A 27,322-nucleotide genomic window follows, 5' to 3' on the forward strand; every position below is an offset into this window, starting at 1 on the left:
GCAGTCTATAGAGAAGCCTAGGTCTTGCTAGGGCAGCAGGGGTCAAAAACGTCCTTCCTAGGAAAGTGCCAGGGCCCCAAGCTGTAGTTTAGCTCTCCCTGGAGCCCTTGGTGACCTTGGGTACCCTGGCCCTCTTCTGTGCCTCAGTTTTCCCCAATGTAGAAGAGACGTGAAAAGACCTCACAGTGGTACCCAGAGCCACATTCACTGGGCACTTGCTGGGAACTAGGCCCTCACGAGGGCTCTGCTTGAGAGCACACCTGCTTTCTGTTCTACGTTCCTGAGTTTATAATCTGTGATTCTCAGTTTATACAGGAGGAAATTGAGGCTCAGAGGATTGAATGATTCCCAAGGTCATAGGAGTATGGGGTGGAGCCAGGATCAGAACTCAGAAGACCAACTTCAGAACTCACCTCCTCTACAGCCTTCCCACAACTCAAAATCGCAAAGACAGCAACTGGCCTCCAACAAGCCACAGACACAGAACCCAGACATCCATGTGCCCTTGCCCCTGTCCCCATAATGCTGACATCACAATTTCTCAAGGCCTGCAAGGCTTTGCAGGCAGTGGCTTCCCCACAGCCGCATCTTGGCAGGCAGAAGTTGCAGAACACTAACCACACAGATAAGGACTGAAACTCACAGAAATATGTGTCCAAGAATGTGTCAGGAGTGAGGCCCTACCAGCCTAGGGCTCCCAAGCCAGGGGTCTCTGCAACCCATGGGCTGTTCAGGTCCATGATCCCCCGACATCAGTCAGACCCCACGGTATGTTCCAGTTCTGGGAGGCAGAGCAGGTACCCAGCTTCATAGGGGAATCCCTAAGTCATGACCAGGACACTCGGATCTGGTTGTACCTCAGTGAAGAGTCAGGGATGGGACTGTCACACACAGAGTGACAAGTGAGGGAATTTGGGGATAGAGCACTTACCCCAGGCTGGGGACGAATCCAGGGCAGCTTCTGAGGCTGGTCATCTTTGTCCAGGACCACAAAGGTCATGAAGGCACTGTTGATATGCCGTCGCTGGGTCTCGGCCTCCTGGCGATAAGCCTCCACACACACGCCCACCTCCATGCTAAGGTCAAGTGAAGGATGGAGTCAAGTTCAATGGACCTTCCCCAAGCCATGCCCTTCCACACCACACACTCACACACTAACACACAAGTACACACACAGGCACATAGGGTGTGTACACACTCTCCTGCAGTTCTTCCAGCAACCGGACCCAAATCCCACTGGCCTTCAGAACATGCATGTCCTCTTCGGTAATCTCATAGAGCACCCAGTGTGTGCGACACAGTGATGAATGAACCTGCCCAGCCAGACCTCAGGCTAACAGCCCAGGAAGTCAACAAAGCAAGAAAGCAAAGCCACCCAAAAGTCACGGGGGGGGGGGGGGGGGGGAGGGCAGGCAAGATGGCTCAGCAGGAAAGGCGTTTGCTGCCAAGTCTGATGACCCAAGTTTGATCTCAGGGACCTACATAGTCAAAGATAGAAAACTGATTCCCACAAATTGTCTTCTGACTTTCATGTGGGCACGCTCAGGTATCACACACACACACACACACACACACACACACACACACACACATCCCACTATAAATAAATAAATGTAATTTCTTAAAAATTAAGTCATTGGAAATTACAAAGGAAGCTAGGCATGCTGGCGTGTGCTAGTAATCGCAATACTAGGGATGCCGAGGCAGGAGGATTGACATGAGTTGAAGGTCAACCTTATAATCCCATCCCTGGGGATTCGGAGAAAGAGGTGTTAAATAACTTGGTCAAAGTCGCCCAGCCTGTGAGCAGTGGAGCCAAACTTGAACCCAGGCTGCCCCGCTCCAGATCGCTCACCCTTGATGAGCACACAAAGTTCTCAGAAATAGCCTTTACTTAAAGCCAGCTGTGGTGAGACTAGACATCAGAACTCATTCCAGGGTGAGAGGTTAGAATACCTGTTTTAGGACATGGGTAGGAAAGGATCGGGGAAACATGAGCAAGAAGAGACCCTGTGATCTGTGCACCCCCAGAGCGACCCTATGGTCTGTGCATGCCCCAGATCTCAGTCTTTCAGCCAAGCAGGAGAGAGATGGGGCAGACAAGCACAGGGCAGCATCCCAGCTGGTGGGAGGCACAGCACCTGTGGAAAAACCCTCTGCTGGGGAAGATGTCTGCTGGGGAAAGGCTTGGCAGGTCTGCATTAGGTAGTTTCTAGCATCAGGAAGAACCCTTGACCCTTGGTGTCCCAGTTCCACCCACCCCGACCTCTCACCTATGCTTGAAGGCGTTATTCACGATGGCCTTGAGCACCAGACGGTCGCCCACCTGTGACGGGCCTCGGAAATGGAACATCTCGATGGCCTTGAGTGTAGGGTGGGCATGACAGAGCCGGCTGGGAGGAAAAACAGGGAGAGAGACAGAACATGTGGTCGGTACTGCATCAGGGTGCTTGGGCTAGCCTTCTCCAGTCCTTAGCCCCTAACCCATCCTGGACCTGGTCCTCTGCCCCAGTCCAGGGATGATTCTGCTCCATGCATAGCACTAAAGCTGCTTCCAGCTTAGCATGCTGACGCCATGGTGCAGGGCTAGAAAGGAGCTGAATTTGAGGCCAGAAGAAAGCAAGCAAGAGTATGACCTGAGGAAAGCCCCTTCACTTCCTTCCCTTGGCATTTGCCTCAGTGTCTATGTCCCCTGAGACCTCGAGGCCCACCCCTCCTGAAAAGCTTCTTGTCACTGGAGACCCCAGTGAGGTGCTCCTCCACCGGGAAGCCTCCCCTGGTCATCCAGGCCCTGGATTTCTCAAGTCTCACACTCACAGGCAGGCTTCTCAAATCTTATTGCTTAGACACTATCTCGAACTTACCTTCAGAGAAGAGGTGGCCTGAGCTGGACTCTAAGAATGGAAACTAGCCTAGTGGAGGAAGGTGTCTTAGGAGAGAGCTGAGAGGACTGCAAAGACAAAGCCATGGAGGCACAGGGGTGTGGACAATGACCACTGGTTATCACAACTACCTTTTTAAAACCCTGACAACTGAGTGCCATGAACTCCAGTCCACTAGAAAAAGGGACTGGTCCATGGTGGCGTTATGGTGGGGCTGGGCAGTGTGCTGAATGGTGGGAAGTCACACAGGAGCAAAATGAGGGGCTGGAAAAGTTGGGGGAGGGGGACAGAGCCTGAAGGAGCGGTTACCAGCTGGAGTTCAGGCAGAGCCAGACCCAGGGAGGCTTCCGAGTCAGTCCGGTGGGGAGATTCCCAGTGGCTACAAGGAATGTGGCCGTGGGTGGGGAGAAGAAGGCATGGCCAGCTCACAGAAATGGTGTGGAAAACCAGGGTTATCCTCACAGAACACCCACGCTTCTGGAGCCTTGAGTACCGACATAGTAAGGGTTTCTCTTGCCAAGGAAACAACCTCTGGAAGAAGCAGAGAAGACACAAAGAACGGCTGTCTCACCTGGCTGCAATGGTGGCCACGTTCTCCATCCAGGCCATGATCTGGCCCCCAAAGGTATTGCCCTGATGGTTGGCATGAGGAGGCAACACCAGTTCCACGCTCTCCACTCGGGTCCTCTCTGCTGGCACCATATTGCTGCAATCCTTGTCTAGATCTGGTCAGGGAGCAAGGCGGGGAGGTGAGAAGATCCCTAAGGACAGACTGTCCACAGCAGCCCCAAGACATGGACCCCCACCAAGATATCACAAGGCATAGAACGGCCCTGGGTAAAGAATGGAAGGACATGGCGGGAGGGACATAAGCCTGCCACAGGGCAGCAGACAGAGCACGGCTGTGAGATGAGGCACACCTGAGCCAACCCCTGCCCCACCCAACACAGGCTGTGTGACCGCGGATGCGTCAAGCAAACTGCTGGATCTCAGACACACATCTGTAAGGAGCAAGTGTCAGCCCCAGCCGGACGGGACTGGGTGTCAGTGAGGGATGGTTGTGACTGTCATGAGCTCAGCTCACAGTCAGTGGCTACATTTTCAGGATGGTCCTTGCTGCCTACTACCCTGACCAGTCCCTGTTCCTTGCAGGAGTGGCATTAAGACACCCAGGGCAGGAGAAGCTAATGAGCAAATAGGGCCTCAGGGGTTCAGGAAGCTGATGCCAACGTGGCCAACTGAAGCAAGGTGCTGTCACGCGTCTCCAGAATCCTGATAGAGTCTGGAGACACCCAGCAGAGAGACAACCTTCACTCGGGTGAAAGGCCTGGTGGGATGTCCCAGGAAAGGCAGGACAGGGAAACAGAAGCTGAGAATGACGTAAGCCCAAGATTGGAGGAGGTGCTGGCAGGCGCCAAGGCCTTTGGGTAAGCTTAGGGGAGGACACGCGCCCTGGGGCTCAACCATTAGTCTGTGAGGCTTGGATGCCAGGCAGAGGTATCTAGACGGTCCCTTGGAGGCAGGCTATCGGGACAGCAGGGGTTTGGGAGGGTTGCGACGGAATGGACAGATCCATAGGACCAAACCAACTGGAAGAGCTGTTTCCTCTAGCATCCCCCAAGCCCAGCACGATGGGGCTTAGGGAACTCAGAGCTCAGCATGCAGTCTGTGAGTTCCATATGCTTGCTCCTCATTTTGGCAAAGAACAATTACCCAGTTTGTGGGTTTTGTTGTTTTCAATGGTGGGACTTGAACACAGGGCCATGTGCATGTTAGTCAAATACTCTACCAGAACCTCTGTGTGTTTTATTTGTTTTTTAGACAAGGTCTCTCCTTGTAGGTCTGACTGGGCTAGAAGTCAATATATAGAACAGGCTGGCCTTAAGCTTGTGGTGATCCTCCTGCCTCTGCCTCCCAAGTGCTGAGATTATAGGGATGTGACACCTTGTCTGGCTCTTTTTTTGGTTTTTGTTTTGTTAATTTATTATTATTGTGATGATGATGATGATGATGATGATGATGATGATGATGATGAGATGATGTGGGGGGTGCTTTTTGCCACAGAGTGCATTTGAAAGCCAAAGGACAATGTTGTGAGGTTGGCTCTCTCCTTTCACCTTTAAGTAGGTTCTGGGAATTGAACCCGGGTTGTTAAGCTTGCACAGCAAGTTTCTTTATGTGCTGAGCCATCTCACAGATCCTCTCTTGGGGTCTTTGAGCGGGATCATAATCTGCAGCCCTGCCTTGCCTGAAACTTATTATAGAGCTCAGGAACAGACTCATAGCATGTTCCTGCCTCAAGCCTTCCAAGTGCTACAATCACAGGAATAAGTCACCACACCAGATGTTCCTGCAGGTATTTTGAGGGGAGGGAGGTGTTGAGGGGATAAGATGGGGTTTCATGTGGTACAGGCTGGTCTTGAACTCCTGATCCTGCTGCCTCAGCCTCCTGTGTCATGTCCCTGTTGGAACTGCCAGTATGAACCACTATGCTCAGCCAACACTCAGTTTTTGTTTGTTTATTTTGAGACAGGATCTCACTACATATCCCAGGGTGGCCTTGAACCTCATATCTCATCAAAGCTGGCCTCTAACCATGATCCTCCTGCCTCAGTTTCCAGAATGCTAAGATTACTGGTGTGTGTCACTTGGCTCAGCTGAATAACTTCTTATTTGTCTGAAATGGGCCCTTTCAACTTTAGTATCAAGGAAGACCTCACATAAGCCAGGGAGATGGATAAGAACCCGAGGTTCCTGTTTCTACCCCCAGGGCCTTCCTCCTCTGTAGAACACCTTCCTCACCTCGCCACCTGCCAAAATCCCACCCAGTCCAAGGCAGATCATCCCGTACCAACAGAGAACAATCATCAAGAGAGGTTTTTATAAAGAAAAAAATCAACATCAACATACAGAACAATGTGTCCTATGTGTTCCCTTAGGGCTGAAAACAGGAACTAAATAACACACACATGACAGGGAGCACCCCTAGAAAGATATTCAAAACCAGGTAGCAGTCTTTGCCTCAAGGGAGATGACCTGGGATCTGGGATGGGGGGAGCCTTGCTTCTCATCTTTTTATTTTTCTTGGGGGGAAAAGAAAACACACACACCTGTACACAGACACTTTTTAAAATTCCTATAAGTCTTCAAAGCCTAGCCCAACACTACCTTCCCACACTATCATCCCACACATCTCCAGAGGCCCGAACGCATTGTGTGTGACGGGGATTCCAACAGGACCCACCCACTCCATCTCCACTGCTTCTGGGCTATGAGGGAATGGCCCCAGCATCTGCTTTCCCTGGAAGAGATCTTGAGGCCAAGGAGGCCAGAGGAGCCTGAGGCCACCAAGGACAGCAGTCCACAGGGGATCTTTTCCTCCTTCCACTCAAAGGGAGTTCGAGGACACCAGCTGTCTTCCTGCGTACAACCAGCTCCTGTCTTGTGTGTACCTAGCCACACTCACCGTCCTGGATGGCACAGTGGCTCAGGAGGTCCTTGATGGTGTCTGCATAGACCAGCCGCATGCGCCGGCGCTCAGCGGCCACCCCGTGCTCCGTCTTCTCTTCCTCTGTCAATGGTATGACCTGTTTCAGCTTCACCTGTTGGCCAAGAGACAGGGGGGACAAGTTTCCTAAGAGCACAATGGCCTGATGCCTGAAGCTGGTACCTAATGGGTCTGGGCTTCTGGGGAGTGGGGGGGGGGAGAACTCCAGAGATCTCTCCCCTCTGTGCCCACCTTCCTGTCCCCATTGTAAGCCAGCAGGGCATATCTTGGACAAAGGCCCAGAAAATAGAAGGGTCTGTTCAGAACACAGTGTTCTGAAGATTCCTCCTGTTTAAATGTGCAGGAAGAGATGGGGAAGGGAAGAGGAGGTACCTGGGTAGGATCGTCCCCCTGGGGGGTATGGTGGGTATAACTGGGCAGCTGGGACAGCCGTCTACCTTGGAGAGCTCCCGGTGAGCCACAAAGGTGGCCAGGGCCTTGCACACATTCCACTGCTTCTCAGAGCACAGGTCCTCAGAGACCACCTGGATGCCCACCTAGAGAAGGGGAGGGGCATGGGGGAGGGCGGAAGGGACGCTGAGTAATCAAGACCTGCAGCTTGGTGAGACTAAAGAGCCACTAGGCTGGGCCTCTGGAGTTTCTCTGTCACCTATCAAGTGTGGAACACCAGTTAGTTCTGACCTTCTCTTGGTTCCCTGGAAAATCTTGGGCAATTCATTTGCCTTCTCTGAGTCTGTTTCCTCGTCTATAGAATGGGCGTGGTCACAGCTACCCTGGAGGGATTACTGAAAGGGTTAAATACTGTTAATACTGAAAGGACAGATTTGTGGGATGCCTGGGGAGTAACTGGGCATCTGTGTGCTGCCTAGAAACATGGTCGGGACCCTATTACCCCAGCCTCTGAGGCTCTAAGGAATTAATGGCTTACTAGGTGATGCTGCAGAACCTAAATAAAGCCTGGGAGAAGAAATGAAGTCCTCAGTTGCTCCCAAAGCCTGTACATCATCTCACCACCCTCCCACTAAACCTTCAGTGCCCTGAGAGCAGGAGCCATGGGCCCATTGTACAGATGTGGGGACAGAGGCCACTGAGGTGAGCTAACAGGCAAAAGCCCAGGCTCGCCCATTGCAGCGCCATGACCAGATACAGTACTGCCTTCCCCAAACCTTCACCACCTGCTACTGAATGTGCCTGGCCAGGAGTGGAAGCTGTGAGCAAGCCCACTCCCCTTCCTGGCCTCCATGTACCCTCCTGTGCTATGGGATATTAGCAAAGAAAGCCTTCCAGTCCTCCTCCCCCAGCCAGCCATTTTGGAACTCTAGTCAGGGTCCTACAGTGTGAGGGGTCCTGGGTTGAGTGGAACGGAAGGGCCATCCCACCCCCAGCAGGGCCAGCCACACACACCTCCATGCTGGAGTTGAAGGCCCGGTTCACCTTGGCCTTGATATTCACCACTTGGCCGACACTAAGGAGAGGAAATCAGGGTGAGGACTGGGGCCTCAGACGCCCAGCACCTCAGAGATGGGGGTTAACAAAAGCCCTTCAGGACTCCCAGAACATATTCACGTCTGCAATGTCACCAAGCCAGAGGCCAACAGGAGCACTCCCCACAGGTGGAGGCATCAGAGCTTCCAGAGCGCCTGATTTTACGCTTCTCGATTCCTCCTGCCCCACTGTCCAGGAGCTATGTGGTCTCTTTTTGCCCTACAGTCCCCTCCCTGGGACAGCCCCCCTACCCCCACAGTGTCCAGAGCTCACCTTCCAACACTCCTCCTGGAGTGTGACCTCTGCCTCCCCAGCCCTTAAACCACACTGGACCAAAGCCCCTGGCTTTTGCTCTCTCTTCCATTTCATGTCTATGGTTCCTGAAAGTCAGGGCCTGTGCGGAGCAGCCACATGCTCGACTGTGAGTCACATCCCAACCCAGGGAGCATACGTTTTGCTCATCAACACACCAAGCACACGCAGCAGGGTGAGACCTCCATAAACGGTGACCGACTGAGTTAACAGATCCACATTTACCAAATGCTTGCCAAGTGCCAATGGTGGGAAAGAGGAATGGACAGGGAAATGGGACACTTCAAGGTGCTATGTGTGCATTTCCACATTTGAATCTCAAACTTGGAGACGGGTTTAGAGGGGGCTGAACATCAGAGAGGTTAAGTGATCTGTCCAAGGTCACCCAGCTAACAAGGTCTCCCAACTAATGCCAAACAGGGCCAGGATTCTAGACAGGCTGTGTTGACTGACCCAGCCCAGTTCTTCCCAGCTGTAGCCTGTCCTGGGAACATTTCACATGTCCACATAAACCTCTGGGGAGCCACCTAGCCTGCCCTGTGCCTGACTAGAGGCAGCAGAGCATGCCCAGCTGATGGGCTATGGGGATGGAGAGGGCAAATGGCTGGAAAGTTGGCCCCGTTCAACCACTGTGACCTCAAGAAGTCCTTTTACCTCTCTTCTCTTTGGCTCATGAACAGGCACTGCCCCCCACCAAAGCCAAGCGGCATGCCAGTCACAAGGCCATAGTGTGGCCACACAAGACTAGGCTGGTCATGTTCTGCTTCAACTGTCATACCACCAGTTGGTGACCTGGGGCAAGTCACCTCACTTCTCTGAGCCCGCCTCCTTGTATGTACAGCTCTGGGAATGCAGCGGGACTGCCTATGCCTCCAAGGCCCAGTGAGAGGTAGGGTGACTCAACCCAGCACCCAGCTGGTCAGTTCAGGGGCTGCATGAGTGACTTCTGCTCACAGTGCTGAAAAGTCATCTCTGTTAATGTTTTCAGCAATATTGACACTCGGGCAGGAGAGTGTCATCTGTAAAAGGTGTTTTTACATGCCTTTACCCACGTGTAGATAAAGCAAGGCAGCAAGGCAGCAGCAACCATCGGATCCTAGCAACAGTGGAATGCCCTAATATCCATGTGCTTGGAAATTTTCACGATCGGAAGTTAGGAAAGAGCCGGGCAGCGGTGGCGCACACCTTTAATCCCAGCACTCGGGAGGCAGAAGCAGACAGATCTCTGTGAGTTCAAGGCCAGCCTGGTCTACAAAGCAAATTCCAGGACAGCCAGGACCACACAGAGAAATCCTGTCTCGAAAAAACAAAGAAAAAGGTAAAAGTGAAAAGAGAGAGCTGGAATCATGGCACAGTGGTTAAGAGCACTGGCCGCTCTTGCACAGGACCCAGGTTCAATTCCAGCACCTATAGGGTGGCTCACAACCACCTGTAACTCCAGTTCCAGGGAATCTGCCGCCCTCTTCTGGCCTCTGTGAACACTGCACACATGTGGTGCACAGACATACAGGCAGGCAAAACACCCATACACATAAAACTAGTTAGAAGTTTAAAAATGATGCACATCTTTAATCCCAGCAATTAGGAGGCAGAGCCAGGCAAATCTCTATGAGTTCAAGACCAGCCTAGTCTATAGAGCAAGATCCAGGACAGGCACCAAAACTACACAGAGAAACCCTGTCTCAAAAAAAAAAGTTTAAAAAGTAATAAATAACTTCAAAGTTTCTAGTATTTGTGGAAGCATGTTGTTATAATGGATCAATTTTATTATAAGCTCCCCTCTTCTCCTCCATCTCAATACTGGAGATTAAACCTAGGGCCTCAGGCAAGTGTTCTACCACTAAACTGAATCCCCAGCTTCCTTTTTACTTCAGTTTTAAGACAGGATCTCACTAAGATGCCCAGACTGGCCTTGAACTTACTCTGTAGCTCATGCTGGTCTTGAATTCATATTCAATTCATGATCCTCCCACCCTAGGCTCCAGCATAGCTGGGGTTATAGGCTTGTGCCACCAGGCCGGGCACAGCCTTTCATTGTTAAACCCTGACTTACCTAATTTTGAACTAAGCTTCATCATGGCTTTGTATCTACAGGAGACATCATGGTATGTGTAGGGATTGATGCCAGTCAGGGTTGCAGGCACCCATCGGGGATCTGGGGATAGATTCCCCACAGGGACTAAGGGATTGGTGATTTAAAGCTGACTTCTCTTTCTGTGGTGCTAGAAGAGGTCTGAGAGGGCTGGAGAGATGGCTTGATGTTTAACAGCACATACTGCCGTTGTAAAGGATCTGAGTTCAGTTCCCAGCACCCACATCCAGTGGCTCACAACCACCTATAAACTCAGCTCCAGGAATCTAATCCTTCTGGTCTCCACCTCCATCTTACACACACACACACACACACACACACACACACACACACACACACACACACGCTCAGTTGATTTGATTTGCAAACCAGTGGGGAGAAATAATTGGCCATTTTTCAGGTATGGTGGAAGTTGTTTAAAATTGGTTCTTAGTCCTTACAGATATATTTGGAAATAGTTTACTTTGTCTTGTATTGTTTGGGACAGGGTCTCATTATGTACCCCAGGGTGACCATGAACTCATGATTCTCCTGCCTCAGCTCCTGAGTAGTGGTATTACAGGTGTGTGTGTGGGGGGTCCCTTAACATGTTTTTGGTAATTTTTTTAAATTAAATTAGTATATTTATTTGGAGGTTATGTTTGAAACAGGGTTTTATTATGTTATATAAACCAAGCCGGTTTTTAATCACACAATGCCCCTGTCTCAGCCTCCCAAATGCTAAGACCATAGATGTGTACCACCATGCCTGGCTTGAAATATTTTCAAATGACAAAAACCAAAAGAAACAAATGGAAACCTGCAACTGTCCTCAGGTGCTGCCAGGCCTCGCCTGGCCATCGGCATGTTCTAGGCTCTCTACAACGTGCCCTCTTCCTGTACCCCTCTGCCCAGACTCACTGTCACCTTCTGGTTCCTGCAGCAGGTTCACCCCTTACATATGCCCTCCCCATGCTTTCCAATGAAGAGAACCCAAATCAGCAGCGGGGTCCAGAGCAGACCCAGATGTAGTGGGTAGCCATTCCAGCTTTGATCTGGAAGTTCCAACCCCCATTGAGGCTTCGGTAACTGTCACGCCTACAAGGCGGGACCAAGAGAGGCTGAAGACCGGAGATCCGGATGGGTTGGCGCTCTTGGTTCCTGGACCCTGGACACTGAAGGTAGACCGAGCAGAGTTTTCCAGAGAACACTGCCAAACTGTGCTACACCTCTCCCAGACCCTGTTACCTATCCCTTCACTTGTAAGTTACCCCCAAAGATAAACCTCCCTTTTAACTACGCGGAGTTGCCTTAATATTTTTTTTTGGTGGTGGGGGGGTTTCGAGACAGGGTTTCTCTGTGAGCTTTGCGCCTGTCCTGGATCTCACTCTGTAGATCAGACTGGCCTCGAACTCACAAAGATCTGCCTGGCTCTGCCTCCCAAGTGCTGGGATTAAAGGCATGTACCGCCACCCAGCTGCCTTAATATTTTAACAATACCCAGATCCGGTGTCCTAGCCTCCAGAGCACAAAGCTCCCTGTTCTCCAGCCAGCTAAGACCACTCCAGGAAGTCCCCTTGACAACCTGCCTTGATGTCCTGCCCCCAAACCCATGAAATACACTGATAAAAAGAAAGGGCCTTAGGGCCAGATTGCCACCTGAGAGTGAATCCTGGGTCCTCCACCTGCTGTGTGACCTGAACAAGTTACCTTACTTCTCTGTAAAATGAGGATACTAACAACAAAAACCTCATACTGTAGCCCTCATTATTAAATATGTTAACACATTAAAAAGGCTTTTTCTAAGCAATATATTGATAAAATAGAAATGTAAGACGTTGATAAGAGGGAACTGAGCTGGAGCACATGGACACTTAGTACCACCTTCAGGGATAAAGCCTATCTGTCGAGCTGAAACTGTTTGTCAAGCTGGTCCAAGCTGGGTTGGCTCCCCAGAACTAAGAGATAAATAGCAAAGTATGACAAAGCAACACTTTACCAGATCTCATTGTCACTGGAGGACTCGCTGTTTTTCTGTCATGGTGGTGGTAGGGATCGAACCCAGGGCTCCTTCATGCTGAACACATGCTCTGAGCCACACTTCAAGCCTCAACTTCCCATTACAAATGCAAATGACATTTCTCCAGCTGTCCCTCCGCTGACTGGATAGTCCTGGGCTTAAGGATTGTATTCTGGTCGTTTGTGTCCCCAAACCCAGCATGACACCAATCCACAAAGGCTCTTAACTATCTTAACTAGTGGCTCAACTGTGGCTGTAATGAAACACCATGACCAAAAAGCACCTTGGGAGGAAACAGTTTATTTCACTCCCACATCACAGTTCATCATCTAAGGCAGAAATCTGGGGACAGGAAGGGAAGCAGAGACCATGGAGGATGCTTGTTCCCCATGGCTTACTCAGTCTGCTTTCTTCTACAGCCTAGGACCACCTGCCCAGAGTGCCACTACACACAGTGGGCCCTCCCACATCCATTATTAATCGAGGAACTGTCCCACAGGCTTGCCCATGGGCCCATGGGAACACTTTCTCACCTGAGGTCCGTTCTTCTGGGTCAAGCTGACATAAAACCAGCACATTAACTAATACTGAGTGTGTAGTGAACAGGTGACTGACTTGTGTACAGGAACTGGCCAAACATCCTCCTTATCCATCCACACAGGGTGCCAGGCAAGCCTGAAGAAGCACCTGATATCCTGTGGACAGACAGCATCTCTAGGAGTAGCCCAGGAGCAAGAGCTCTATGTGAGACCTGTCCTGGGCCAAGGGCTCTGCAGCCTCCTTGTGTCCCAGGAGGATGCAGACCAGTGGCAAAGCCTGGAGGGAATGACCAGCTGTCTAAGCCATACAGTCACTGAAAAGGAAAAAGTGTCCCTGAGTAAGAGCTGGAACGGGTGTGGACCAAGGCTCACTCTTCTAGCACAGGCTGGGCCCCAGTGCCTTGTCAAGGGGCTGGTTCCCTATAGTCCAGTGACCAAGGACCTGTGAAGAAATGTCTGAGCTGAAAAAGGTGTTTCCCGGACAAATTCCAGTCCTTCCATTTTACAGGTAAGGAAAACAAAGACCAGAGAGAGAATCTGACCTACCCAACCAAAGTCACATAGCACCACCTCATGACACACTTCAGACCCCCGAGCTGTTGGCTCTGCGTATTCCACAGCCTGGCCTCCATACCCCACCAGAGGAGTCTTTCCAACTGCAAACCTGAGACAACCCCCCTGGCCCCACCCTGGCGAGAAAGCCCACCTGATGGCACAGAGCAACAGGCCACTCCTAACCCCTGCTATCCCACACGCTTGCAGAAAGATGTTCCATCCCCAAGACACCACGGTTCCACTTTCCAAAGTCATCAGTCAACTGAGTCAGCTCCAAGTACCCCACAACTTGGTAGGTGGGGAGATTGGGATGCAGGCCCTGGGCTGGAGATGGGGAGACCAAGAGGGTAGTGAAGTCAGAGGGCCGCTTACCTAATGGTGTGGTCAAAGTAGATGTCATCCATGGACGCCGTGACACAGGGGCAGCCAGCATGCCTCTCCGCTGGCTCAGGAGAAGAAAGCCAAATGTTAGCAGCCTGTCCATGTCACACAGGCCTCTGACCACATATCCCTCTTCCAGAGGCTTCTCCACCAGGAGGGCCCACCTTTCTTTTCCCACTTCTTGACTCAGCCCTTGGTCCCCTCTGGAGCCCTTTCCCTGACCCCACAGCTGGCTAGGGCCTCTCAAATCCTGCTGGTATAGCCAAGTCACTGTGTTAGACCTGGAGGCTGGAGAAACGAATGTAGCAAAAGCCAACATGGAGAGGATTGTGTGCGTGCAGTCTCTGTCTGGTCTTTACCAGCCAACGGGAAACAGCTATGGGTAGGCAACAGTAGCGGCAGGCAGGGACATCTGCGTGGTACCAACACCCAGGACGAGGGCACCAAGGGACAGGGACAGGCTGCTCAGACAACTAGGAGATCAACAGAGGATTTGAGGCAAGGGGCGAGCAGGAGCTAAGGCCAGAAGGGGAACAAGTGTGGTGATCATGAGAGAGAAGGAGACCATCTTCAAAAATTGGGGCCCCTGCCCAGGTTCGACAGGGCAAGTGGTGGGGATGTGATGAGAGCCTGGAGCAGAGCCTCACCTGACAGGCAGGCTGTGGTGTCGATCCATTTGAGCAACTGTCCAATGCTCAGCTCCCCACGGTGGTTAGTGTGGCAGGGCAGCACCAGCTGGCTCATCTGCACCTCCGTGGCATTCCGGTACTCCTCCTCCTCTGCCATGGCGGAGGCGTCTCCGTGCTCTGGGTGTGAGACTGACTTCCGGGATGTGCGAGCAGAGAACATAGAGGCAAAGCCCTGGGGACAGGTGAGGACACCGTGGTCAGCATTCTGCGTGTCTCTGCCCTGCTAACCCTGACACCTCAGCTATGGAGGAGGAGAAGCAGTTTGGACCAGACTAACCAAGAATGACCACCATGACCCACGATCCTCCAGCCCATGCTCTCAGAGGTCAGCGGAATGCCACCTGTGGCAGCTCCCTCTTAGAAGAGTGTCTACTTCCTTGTTACTAATAGTGGGCAACTTTTAGAGTTTTCCTTTAGATTGGCTTATTCTTTTTTTAAACAGTGTCTCTCTGTGTAGCCCAGGTTGGCCTTGAGCTCTTGTTCTTCTTCAGCCTCTAGAAGACTGGAATTATAGGCCCACCACCATGTTTCGTTCTTGACTTTCTTTTTTTTTTGGTTTTTCGAGACAGGGTTTCTCTGTGTAGCTTTGCGCCTTTCCTGGGACTCACTTGGTAGCCCAGGCTGGCCTCGAACTCACAGAGATCCGCCTGGCTCTGCCTCCCGAGTGCTGGGATTAAAGGCGTGCGCCACCACCGCCCGGCTGACTTTCTCTCTTGAAAGACTTCCCCTCCTAAAAAAGGTGGTAGTGGGGGGGGGGTGCAGAGAGATAGCTCAGCAGTTAAAAACACTTGCAAAGTCCTGAGGACCAGAGTTCAGATCCCAACACCCACATAGTGGAGTGTGGTGGTTTAAATGACAATGCCCTCCCACCCCTGTAGGCTCATATATTTGAATGCTTGGTCCCCAGTCAATGGAACTGTTTAGGAAGGATCAGGAGGTGTGGCCTTGTTGGAGGAGGTGTGTCACTGGGACAGGCTTTGAGGTTTCAAAAGCCATTTCCAGTTAGCTCTCTGCATCATGGCTGTGTCTCAGCTACTGCTCCAGTGCCATGCATGCCTGTCTGCTGCCGGGCTCCCTGCCAGGCATGGAGTCGCCCTCAGAAACTGTAAGCCCCCAATAAACTCTTCTATAAGTTGCCTTGGTCATGGTGTCTCTTCACGGCAAAAGTAACCAAAACACTGAGCATCTTACAAACTCCCGGAACCCAGCCCCAAGGTGGGCAGAGCCAGGAGGAAAACAAGTGTGGAACTCCTGACAGGGAAAGGGACCATCCTGCCTGAGAACAATAAAGGGTACACCAAGCCTGAAGCCCCACCTCTCACGTGTGGGTTCCACAACTTTCTCTGTTGGCTCTTCAGCTGTGTCAATGACTAGTTACTGACAACGACTACCCAGAGCTCCGAAGTCAATCGATCTGAGGATCACCGGGGCTTGCTGGCTTCCAGACTAGCTAAGAAAATTTGAGCTCCGGGTTCAGAGAGAAATTCTGCCTCAAAGGAACAGGTGGAAAGTGATGAACGAAGGCCCTGGATGCCTTCTTTTGGCCTGTGTGTGCACACACCTGCACACACACACACACACACACACACACACACACACACACACAGTACAAATAAATAAATAATGTTTCAAATGTAGCAGGTATATATATGGAGTCCCCTGTCTGTGTCTCAGCATTAAAAAGGAAGGAAATTCTGACACAGTCTCAAAAATAAATGAAAGGGTTAGACATTATATTGAGACACAGCAGCCCCCAAAGGGCAAACACTAGAAGTCACTCATAGAATGACATCCTTGGATCGTTTTTGTAGTACAGTAGGATGGCTAGGGACTGTGCTAATGCTTGATGGGGCGTGCAGGGGGTGGGCTCTGGCTCGAAAAGACGAAAAGTTCTGAAGATAGTGGTGAAGGGTCCCAATATAAATGCAGTTAATCCCACTGAACTATACATTTTACAATGTTTAACTGCAGGTATGGTAGTATACACCTTTAGTCCCAGTACTTGGGAGGCAGAGGCAGCTACATCTCCGTGGGTCAAGGCCAGCCAGAGCTACATAGAGAGTCCCATGCCAGTCAGGGCTCCACAGTGAAACACTGCTTAAAAAAATAAAAATGAGGGCTGGAGAGATGGCTCAGCGGTTAAGAGCACTGGCTGCTCTTCCAGAGGACCTGAGTTCAATTCCCAGCAACCACATGGTGGCTCACAACCATCTGTAATGAGATCTGGTGCCCTCTTGTGGTGTGCAGGGACACATGCAGGCAGAACACTGTATAATAAATAATTAATATTATAATAAGTATAATATAATAAATAAATAATTCTTAAAAAAATAAAAACAAAAAAGTTTAAAGTGGTAAATTGGAAAACAAATGGAGCAAACACTCTAAGCAAGCAGATTGCCAGGCTGCACGGGAAACAGGAAGATCCGATGAAGACCACACTGTGAAAAGTGGGACCTAGGCTCTCCATTTTTCTGAGAAGCAGGAAGGAAGTTGGTGTAGTGGACGTTCACTACCCTGACTCCCAGTGCAGGAAGGAAATTGGTGTAGTGGACGTTCACTACCCTGACTCCCAGTGCAGGAAGGAAATTGGTGTAGTGGACGTTCACTACCCTGACTCCCAGGGCATTGCCGAACCCCCAAATGCATGGTGTTCTGGCCGTGCGTCTGCAGGTTCCTACTGTCAGCACACTCATTGTGGCCCTGGGAGGTGCAGCTTCCTCTAAGTTTGGTGCAGCCAAACCAAGAAAGACGGCATGTACAGATTTCTAAAGGAATTACGATTCCATGAGAGATTTTTGAAGAGATAAGGAAGGCTGGTATCAAAGTGTGAAGCGATTTCAGAAGGACAAAGAACTCTTTGGATTGAGCTCCGTAGACAGTCATCACTGACCTGTGATGTGAATGTGAATGAAATGTGAATGTGAGGGCTAAGGAGCAGTTTCTCTCAATAAACTATTAACAGTTATATGACAAAAAAAAAGTGAGACCTGGAGTTGAGGGCAGGGACTGGAAGGAGAAGGGATATAAGGAAGATTCATCCACCTCCCATGCAGGGAGGCCTGGGTCAGTGAAGCCTGGGAATTGCTCCCCACACAGTGTGGCAAGCATGGCTCCACATCCCCACAGGCCCACAGACCCCTTTCTCGGGCTCTCCCCTTCCTGAGGGCCTCAGAAGAGGCACCTCACTCAGTGCTGCTTCTTCTGCACTCACATCTACTGACTGTGGAGTTCTGGGTAATCACTGCCAGTCACCTGACCCAGACGAAGCACCAACGAGAAAGTTCTGCACCCCACACGTGAGAAATGGGGCTTCAAGCTTGGAGTACCCTTTCCTGCTCTCCAGGCAGAAGGGGGGACATGCCTGGTAGCCCCTCTGATAGGAGACCTGCTGTCCCATCTCAGTTTCTCTGTCCCCCTAGTCAGAAGCATGCTCAAGAGCTGGGCACACCTGCACTTACGAGAACGAATTGGTGGAGGTGGCGGCCAACATTGAGTCCAGTTCTCATGACCAGTGGGGACCGTGCAGCAGTGGTCACAGTCACAGCTTGTTGACCCAGCACTTAAGTGCTGCGTACTCTCTCGGGGGTCCACATGGGGTAATCCAACTTTATTCCAACCACAGACTTGTGAGGCAGGCGCTCTGTTAACAACTGTCACGGACAGGGAAACTGAGGCTGGAGGCAATGGCAAAGCCCAGCTGCAGTCAGTCCTAGGGTTCTGACTGTGACCTGAGCTCCTTTAGGCTATACACACTGTCCCCAGGGTCTCCTAGGACAAGAGGAGGCTAAGGCCCTGGGCCTTGGAAACAGCAACACAAAATGTCATACATGACAGTGACAGATGTGAGCCTACTTCAGCTATGGGATGAGGACGCAGCTGGCTCTGGGGCCACAGTCTCTCCTAAGGATCCTGCCGCTAACCTGACAAACTCAAATTTTACCAAGGTAACGCGCTCAAATCCCACGAAGAGATGAACCAGGCCTGTCCGACCCAGAACTGCTGTGCCTCCCAGAGATGCAGCTTTTTCCAAGAGTTCCTGGGTACAAGGCACAGTGCTAGGCCCCAAGAGGAGAGGAGAGCACAGACCTAGGAATGCTGGGCCTGGGTGGGGGTCCACAGATGACAGCGGCCCATCTTTCAGGCTCTCAAAGGCTGCCTAAAGGCTGCTACACTCAAGCAGCAGGGTCCATCACCATGGAAACCACGGCCAAAGGCGGCCCCAGCCTGGCTGTGCCCTGGGGGTCTACATGGATGTGGATACAGGTGGTTTAGCATTCTGGGTGTGATAGCAAAGGGAGGCGGCAGGGAGGCGAGCAGGGAGGCTCCATCTTCCCACACCATTCTCATGGTGAGGAGCTCAGAGAACCTTCTAGATGCCCAGGCAGCAAGATCAGGCCTCCAATTGCTAATGTCTAAGTGTCTCAGACTCTACTCCACTCCCCACCCCACCCCCACCCCCATCCCCACCCTCCAACGCCCCCCGCACCCCACCCCCCACCCCCCACCCCCGCACCCCCAAGCTCAATCCCAGCAACCAAGCTGGGAAGGCAGCCAGCAGGAGGCAGGGATGTGTGTAGCAGGGAGGCTTCAGCCAATGGGGACTCTAGAGCACGGCCACTCCTCCCAGGAGAGCAGAAGCCTGGGGTGAAGTCAGAGCCAGGCAGGGCCAAGACAGCTGACAGGGAGGGCGGGCATGTGGAGGTCAGAGCCAGGCCTTCCCAGACTGCAGCTATGCCAGGCCCTGGCCCCAGGCCATCCCAAACCTGGCCAGATTCGAGTCCTGACCTAGGCCCCAGCTGACCATGCCGTGGGCTTGGGTTCCCTCCTCCTGGCCAGCGTCACATCACAGACCTATCGGGTCAGAGCAGAATAAACCTCTCGGCCCAAACCCTCTACAGTGAGAGATGAGACACGAAGGGCAAGGCTGCCCAGTGCCACCTAGCTGGGGAGCCAGTGGAAGCCCTCGTGAGCCAGGCTGCTGCTAGGTAACCTGACAACAGCTTCCCCTCCATTTCCTCCATGGTCCAAGCAGCCAAGTCCTGGTGATACCAGCTCCTTAAATGCCCGGTCCTGCCCACTGCCTGCCCACTCTGGCCCCTGTAGTTCTAACTGTGCGTATTTTCACAGCCTGGCCCCAGGCCCCCACACTCTACTGGCCACTTCCAGACTCCACTAAAACAAAACCCACAACCACGGCTACTTGCTCTGCCTTGTCTCCCAGGGAGATCTAGTCAGGTCTCCATGATGCTGTCCCCACCACAGGTCTCCTGGTGGCACTCTGCCCTTCCTAAGGAGTAGTCCCACCAGGTGTGTCCCTTACTCAAGACTGTCGGACGGCTCTCCACTGCTGTCGGGATGGAGAGCCAGCTAGCTGCTGTAAGGCCTGTCACTAAGTCCAGCAGCTGCTCTCTCAGCTCCCAATGACAAGGGCTCCTCAGACACCTTCTCCCTCCAGCTCTGTTCTGTCAGACTCTACATCTGCCCCTGCCTCTTCTCCTCCCCTTTCTCCTACCGTCTCCATCACAGCACTGCCCAAGCAGTGTTGCTACCCCGTCAGGAGGAGAGGAACCCGGGCCAGGCACGGAGCGGGTGCCAAATAACCGCCCCTCCACCCCCACCCGCGGACGGGAGAAAGGCAGTGGACCTCAAGCTGAGACCTAAAAGATGAAGGAAGGTCTGAGGTATGATGAGGATGCAGGAGAGAAGCGGAAACAGCAGTGCAGGTCTGAGGTATGATGGGGATGCAGGAGAGAAGCGGGAACAGCAGTGCAGGTCTGAGGTATGATGGGGATGCAGGAGAGAAGCGGGAACAGCAGTGCAGGTCTGAGGTAGGATGAGGATGCAGGAGAGAAGCGGGAATAGCAGTGCAGGTCTGAAGTAGAATGAGGATGCAGGAGAGAAGCAGGAACAGCAGTGCAGGTCTGAGGTATGATGCAGAAGAGAAGCAGGAACAGCAATGCAGGTCTCAGGTAGGATGAGGATGCAGGAGAGAAGCGGGAACAGCAGTGCAGGTCTGAAGTAGAATGAGGATGCAGGAGAGAAGCAGGAACAGCAGTGCAGGTCTGAGGTAGAATGAGGATGCAGGAGAGAAGCAGGAACAGCAGTGCAGGTCTCAGGTAGAATGAGGATGCAGGAGAGAAGCAGGAACAGCAGTGCAGGTCTCAGGTATGATGAGGATGCAGGAGAGAAGCAGGAACAGCAGTGCAGGTCTGAGGTACGATGCAGGAGAGAAGCAGGAACAGCAGTGCTTCAGCAAAGGGGAGCAGGTGGGAGAATGCTGGGCACCCGTGCAGGGCGGAGACCTAAGGAGAGGGATGGGTGGGGGCAATGGGGTTCCTTTCAATCCTGAATACCCTGGAGGAGGGAATGGCCTACAGCGGTTAGTGAGGACAGGCAGCACAGAATCTATGGGCCCATTCTAGAGCAGCAGCCCTAGGGCAAGAGAGATGAGCACCCTGGAGGAAGACACAGGCTGGGGGGCATCTGAAGTAACTCACGAAACAAGTGTTGGGGTCCCCTGGCTTGGGTCCAAGTGCGGTTATATCATGAACCTATACAGTCTCAGGCAAGCTGTTTAACCTCTTTATAGGCCTCAGTGTCCTTGCCCACAGACGTAAGGTCAGACGCAGGCAAATCTCTGTGAATTCTAGGCCAGCCTGGTCTACACAGAGTTCCAGGACAGCCAAGCTACACAGAAAGACCCTGTCTCAAAAAAGTAAAAACAAAAAGCAAAGAAAAGAAAAGAAATAGGATCGTAATCCCTGCCTCCAAGGGTTATCTCAGGGATGACCCTAAAGGAGATCAAACATGTAATACTCCCGGCACAGGTCCATCCATGGAGAACATTGGTTGAGCACTAACTTCTAACACTATGAAACTGAGTCAGACTTCAGGAACTAACCCAGGAGAAGCTGCTCTTTCTACCATGAACCCAGCAGGGCCACAGGGCAACTGGGAGGAGAGGGGGGTGCTGATTATCATCCTTCTGGGAAGGATGCTAGGAGAATATGAAACACCAGCAATCTATGGACCACTGGAGCGCAGGGCAGGGCTTCAATCTCAGACACAGACTGCAGTTAGAGTCCCCCCCACCCCCCACCCCATCATCCTGTCTCTCACAAAGCCATGTGAAGGGCTGGAAGGGCATCCCACAAGGAGGTGGGAAGAGGACCCTTTGGCCCACCCTGGGAGCCACTGGCCAGGTCCCATGAAAGGCCTCATTGTCTGAAGCTGGCTGCACTGAGCCCTGGAATGGTGTTGCCTAAACTGGATGTTGTCCTCACAAAGGAGGCCACGGCCCCAGGCTCTCAGGGAGCCGGGTGCAGCCAGGACAACCTCCCAGCCACTGGACCCATCAGCAAGCCAAGGACATCTGTCAACATTCCAAAGCTCTGTTCACCCTACTACCACCATCTTTCCCAAACACACACACACACACACACGCACACGCACACGCACACGCACACACACACACACACACACTCCACAAGACACACAATGAAAACAAGAATGTAAACAAATCAAGTTAAGAAAACAGGTAATGGAGAAGTTGCCGAACAGAGGTTCCCGGCAGACCAGGCAAAAAGGGGAGCTATATTTTTCCAAACTCCGGTAAAAGAGGGATTGGAAGGAAGGAGCCCCGTGGACTGTTCCTCGGGCTTCCTGGGGTCTACAGCACCAGGCTACAGTTTCACCTTCACCCAGGACCCAAGCAAGCATCTGGATGTTACCCCTAGCAACAGTGTGCTGGCACCGTACTTTTCAAGTTTGGGGAGTTGGAAAAGTAGAGAAACGAAGCAGTACTTTCTGGTTTCAAAACCAGGACAAACGCTGAGGTGCCCATTTAATATATCAAAGCTGGAGCTGGCTGCCAGGTTCTCCCAGAACCCCTCAGTCCCTACCTGATACAGGTATGGCTCGTGTACCCTGCCCTCTACCCTGAACTCCCAAGGTCTGGGCTGCCCTTCCCCCAGAGGCTCTTCCCTGTAATCCAGACGTTTTGGTTATTTGCACCTCCCTTCTCTTTTGGACCTTTGGCCTCCTGGCTGCTGCATCTGGTTCCTCTCCTCTCTCTCTCTCTCTCTCTCTCTCTCTCTCTCTCTCTCGTTCCCCCCCCCCCCACACACACACACACACACACATGGCCCAGCTCAGTCTGGTCATGTCCACTCTGGGCTCTTCCAGACATTCCTGCCTCTGACTATGCTCTCCCACACATCTGTAATAAACTTTCTCCTCCACCATACCTAGGAGTAGTCTTGTCCTTTCCTTTCCTTTTTATTTCTTTTTTTCATTCAGGTTAAACATCTCCTCTGTGTTAACTGAAGTATCGGGGCCCATGGTAGGCGTTTCCGTATTCACATTATCTACCTTGAAAAGCATCTACATCTACTGACAAGAAAGCATGTCCCCTCGCACACAGCTTCTGAGCAGCTGCCAGTGGTAGTGTTAGTCATCCCAAGCCCACTAGCAAAGGATCATGGGTAGCTCTCCACAGCATTTCTGCAGGCCCTAAAGGTAAGGAGGGCAGAGACTCAGAGAAGTCAAGAAAATGACCCCAAGTCACACAGCCAGTCTGTGACAGAGGAAGAGACAGAGCCCAGGGGCCTGGGTCCTACACCAGAGGCCACAGCTGATAGCAACAGATCAGGCTGATAAAAATGCAGGCAGCGGGCTCGCCGGACTTCTGCGCACTCACTGAGCTCGCCAGGTTGGTGAGGGGAGAAAAGGCCTGAACTCTATATAAGAAGGAAAGGAAAGGGAAAGGAAAGGGAAAGGAAAGGGAAAGGAAAGGAAAGGAAAGGAAAGGAAAGGAAAGGAAAGGAAAGGAAAGGAAAGGAAAGGAAAGGAAAGGAAAGGAAAGGAAAAAGGCAAGGCAAGGTTAAGCTAAGGGCAGGCATTGCCTTTCTCCCAGCCTCTGCTGGTGTCTGCAGCCCTGCTTCTGGGCCTCCTGGAGCTGAATATGAATGGCTCTCTTAGCACATCAACCCCATGAGACCCATGAGGTGAGGTCATCCTCACCTCAGTTTCTTTTTTTTTTTTTGGTTTTTCGAGACAGGGCTTCTCTGTGTATAGCTTTTGCACCTTTTCCTGGGACTCACTTGGTAGTCCATCCAGGCTGGCCTCGAACTCACAGAGATTCGCCTGGCTCTGCCTCCCGAGTGCTGGGATTAAAGGCGTGCGCCACCGCCGCCCGGCCTCACCTCAGTTTCTACATCTGCCAAATGCCTCAGGCTAGTGAGCCCACTAGGACAGCTAAACGCAAAATCACAGGGAGGAGCTGAGCATGGGGTGCACGCCTGTGATCCCAGCGCTGTACAAGCTGTTCAGCAGGATGGCAAGTTAGAGACCAGCCTGGGATACCCAGAGACACTGAGGTGGTCTGAATGAGCATGGCCCGGGTAAACTCATGTATTTGAATGCCTCCCTTATGTCGGCATCCCACCCCACCTCCCCACCCCCGACACACACACACACACACACACACACACACACACACACACACACACACACACTGTTGGGGAAACTTTTGGGAAGAACTAGGATGTAGCCTTGTTGGGAGGAGGTGTGTCACTGGGGGTGGGCGCTGAGGTTTCAAAAGCTCCCCTCACCCCCCCATACCATTCTCTTCTCTGCTGCCTACTTGCACATATGGATGTAAGCTCTCAGCTACTTCTCCAGGGCCATGCCTCCCTGCCGCTGTCATGCTCCCCATTGGGATGGTCAGGGACTCACCCTCCGAAACTGTTAGCAGACCCCTCAGTTAAATATTTTCTCTTATTAGACGCCTTGGTCATGGTGTTTTAGTCACGGTAACAGAAAAGTCACTAAGACAGACGCTGTCTCAAAAATAACAACAAAATCATGGGAAATAAGCACCGGCTGGCTATGGAGACGGGACCCCTTAGAGTCCTGGCAGGCATGTAGACGTGCTGAGCACCCGTGGAAGGCCATTTCCCCAGCAAAGAAAGTTGAACAGAGAGAGGGTCTGGAGACACTGATGGGTGGTGACGAGGGGGTGATGTTCTTCTGCAAGAGTTCGGTTCCCAGCACCCACTTCAGAAGGCTCAGGAATGCCTATAACTCCAGCCCCAGAGAATCTGACGCCCTCTTCTGACCTCCAAGGGGAGCCACACTTGCACAGACCTACATGTGTATACATGTACGCGTAATTTACAATAATGTTTTATTATTAGTGAAACAGAAACACCTGATGCTGAACCCGCCTACTCCTAGTCTAGTCCCAACACTTTTTATTTTTGAGAAAAATTTCAAAGAAATCAAAATAGGTCCTCAAAAAATACAGGTATACAAGCTTCAAGCTCAGTTAGAGATCGTATCTCAACAAATACGGTAGAGAACAATATGAGGAAGACACACAGCATGGACCTCTGGCCCCTATCCGCCTGCACAGAGACACACAGGAGCCCATGTACACACATGCGCACACACACACACACACACACACACACACACACACACACAGGAGCCCATGTACACACACGCGCGCGCACACACACACACACACACATGCTCACACACACACACACGCACACACACACACACACACACACACAGGAGCCCATGTACACACACGCGCGCGCGCGCACACACACACATGTACACACACACACACATGTACACACACACGCGCGCACACACACACACACACACATACACGCTCACACACACACACAGCCGAGGGAGCAGAGGGCGGACCATGCTTGCGTGACACCTGGCACGTGGTGAGAGCGTGAGGAACAGCCATCATTAGCTCTGTGGGTCCACTTTCCTCGTCTTTCCAATGGTCCTTGGCCAAACTGTCAAGACTTCCCAGCCGTGAAAGGCTTCCCTACAGGAAGAACCGCCTGCCAAGGCCTCCAAGGCACACACACCTCCCCTCAACACTGCTCTCCACGGTGACACTATTATTTAACTGTGGGAGTAGTGAAGAAAAAAGACACACAGAGCAGGAATCCTCTCTCGACTCCTGCTACCCATAGGGCCTAGGGAGCCAGTCTCTGGTTTGCTGTGAGGCAAACGCAAGAGTTTGTTCAGTGGGTCCCCAATTCCAACTAATGCCAACCACAAGCGGGAAGAATGCAGACTATTCTAGAACACAGCAGAACATCATCTGCCTCCCTCCACCCCAAGGATAAAAATAACCTCATCTGCAGTCTGACGCCAGCCAACAGCTAGTCACCAGAACTGCCCAGGCCCACCAAGCCGCTGGCAGGGGACCAGATCAAGTACGGGGATACAGTCTGAATGCAATCCCCCACACACATTGTCTGACCCACGGAAAATACTGGAGAGCTTTCACTGACAACATGTACTGGAGCCCAGAGAGGTACCACATCCTGCCCAAGGAGCCAAGACTAGAGGCCATGCCTCCTACTGGTCTACCTGAAGCCTTTGTCCTAACATCTTGAGATGAGAAGCGCTGAGGTAGTTTGAATGCATTTGGTCCCCTTAAACTCACACATAGGAGGTGTGGAGGAAGTGTGGGTTTGTTGGAGGAGGCTGGATGACATACACCTTTTTAATCCAGACCTTGAGGCTGGAGGGCACACCTTTAATCTGTGTGTCACTGTGGGGGCGGGCTTTGAGGTCTTTTCTCAAGCTTCACTCAGTGTGACAGTCAGTCGCCTGCAAGACTAAAGACACACGGCTGTTTCTCCAGCATCCTGCCTGCCTGCATGCCGCCATGCTCCCTGCCATGATGATAATGAACTGAACCTCTGAAACTGTAAGCGAACCCCCTCAATTGAACGTTTTCCTTCTACGAGTTGCTGTGGTCATGGTGTCTCCTCACAGTAAGAAAAACCTAACTAAGACAAGGGCTTAGAAATTAATTCCACCTATTGGGAAGTATCAGTGGGGATATCAGAGAGGCACGGGAGGTCTCCGTACTAGGTCTTAAATGAATGAGCAAAGCCAGCAGCTTGTCTGTAAAATCAGACTCCACAGACTTAGCAGGGCTGACCTGGGGTGCAAAGGAGGAGACGTGGCCAAAGGACTTGGCCATCACGGTGGCCCTAACCTCTATCGGTGCAAGGGCCTGTCACCAAGCTGGATCAGCCTGCCCAGTAAGTAGCTCTAAGCAGGCTGCTGCCCCAGAGTCAGGGCTCAGATGAGAGCCAGACCAGGCAAGAAGTAGTGTGGGCAATGCCGTCACATTCAGGGGTGCGGGGGGCCGTGTAACCGGGATTCAGCTTTCCCCAGATGGCATCCCCACCCCAACTCCTCTGTATTATTTCAGCACTGTGTCTACAGTGTACCAGAACTTACAGCCTGTGGGATGTGAGCGAAGATTTCACCCTCTGAACTCAGACTCCTCAGTCCATCAAACTGAAAGGGGTAGGTGAGATGGTGAGGTGAGGGTGAGATGGAGAACAATTACCCTCCTTTAAGGACTTTTTTTTTTTTTTTTTTTTTTTTTTTTTTTGCGGGGATGAGAGTCTCATTCTGTAGCCCAGGCTGGCCTCAAACTTACTATGTAGCCCAGGCTGGTCCTAAACTAGCAAGTGCTTCCTACGTGCTGCTGTTACAGACTTCCATCCACCAGGCCCCGCTGTATTTACTTTTTTAATCTTCACACAGCCCTAATAGCTGGGTATTCCATTCCCATTTTACAGATGGGAAAACAGAGGCTCAAGAAGAATAAGCAACTTGCACATAAACACAGAAGATCACACAGCTGATAAGGATAGAATTGGGACTTGGGTCCATACTTGTGCAGCTTCAAGTCCAAGGCTGCTTGACGGCTTTGCTGTACTAACGCCAGTCTAGCAGACAGGACAGTCATTTCTGTGTCTGGGCACTGATACTAGCACAGGCAGGCCAGGCCAGCACCCACACCTACATCTGGGTTTCC

General features: G+C 51.9%; 1 protein-coding gene across 1 annotated transcript in view; it reads right to left on the bottom strand.

Moving 5' to 3' along the window:
- Window positions 1-27,322, bottom strand: part of Acot11 (acyl-CoA thioesterase 11) — a 53,790-nt gene that overhangs the window by 11,650 nt on the left and 14,818 nt on the right. The window contains exons 2-9 of the mRNA XM_059254617.1: window positions 14,401-14,614; window positions 13,745-13,814; window positions 7,795-7,855; window positions 6,828-6,926; window positions 6,349-6,484; window positions 3,454-3,607; window positions 2,274-2,393; window positions 932-1,076 (exon numbers count right to left, since the gene is read on the bottom strand). Of these exons, the coding sequence (XP_059110600.1) occupies window positions 932-1,076; window positions 2,274-2,393; window positions 3,454-3,607; window positions 6,349-6,484; window positions 6,828-6,926; window positions 7,795-7,855; window positions 13,745-13,814; window positions 14,401-14,614 (999 nt within the window). The remainder of the gene's footprint in view (window positions 1-931; window positions 1,077-2,273; window positions 2,394-3,453; window positions 3,608-6,348; window positions 6,485-6,827; window positions 6,927-7,794; window positions 7,856-13,744; window positions 13,815-14,400; window positions 14,615-27,322) is intronic.

The sequence above is a fragment of the Peromyscus eremicus genome, chromosome 2, assembly GCF_949786415.1.
Source record: "Peromyscus eremicus chromosome 2, PerEre_H2_v1, whole genome shotgun sequence".
NCBI lineage: Eukaryota > Metazoa > Chordata > Mammalia > Rodentia > Cricetidae > Peromyscus > Peromyscus eremicus.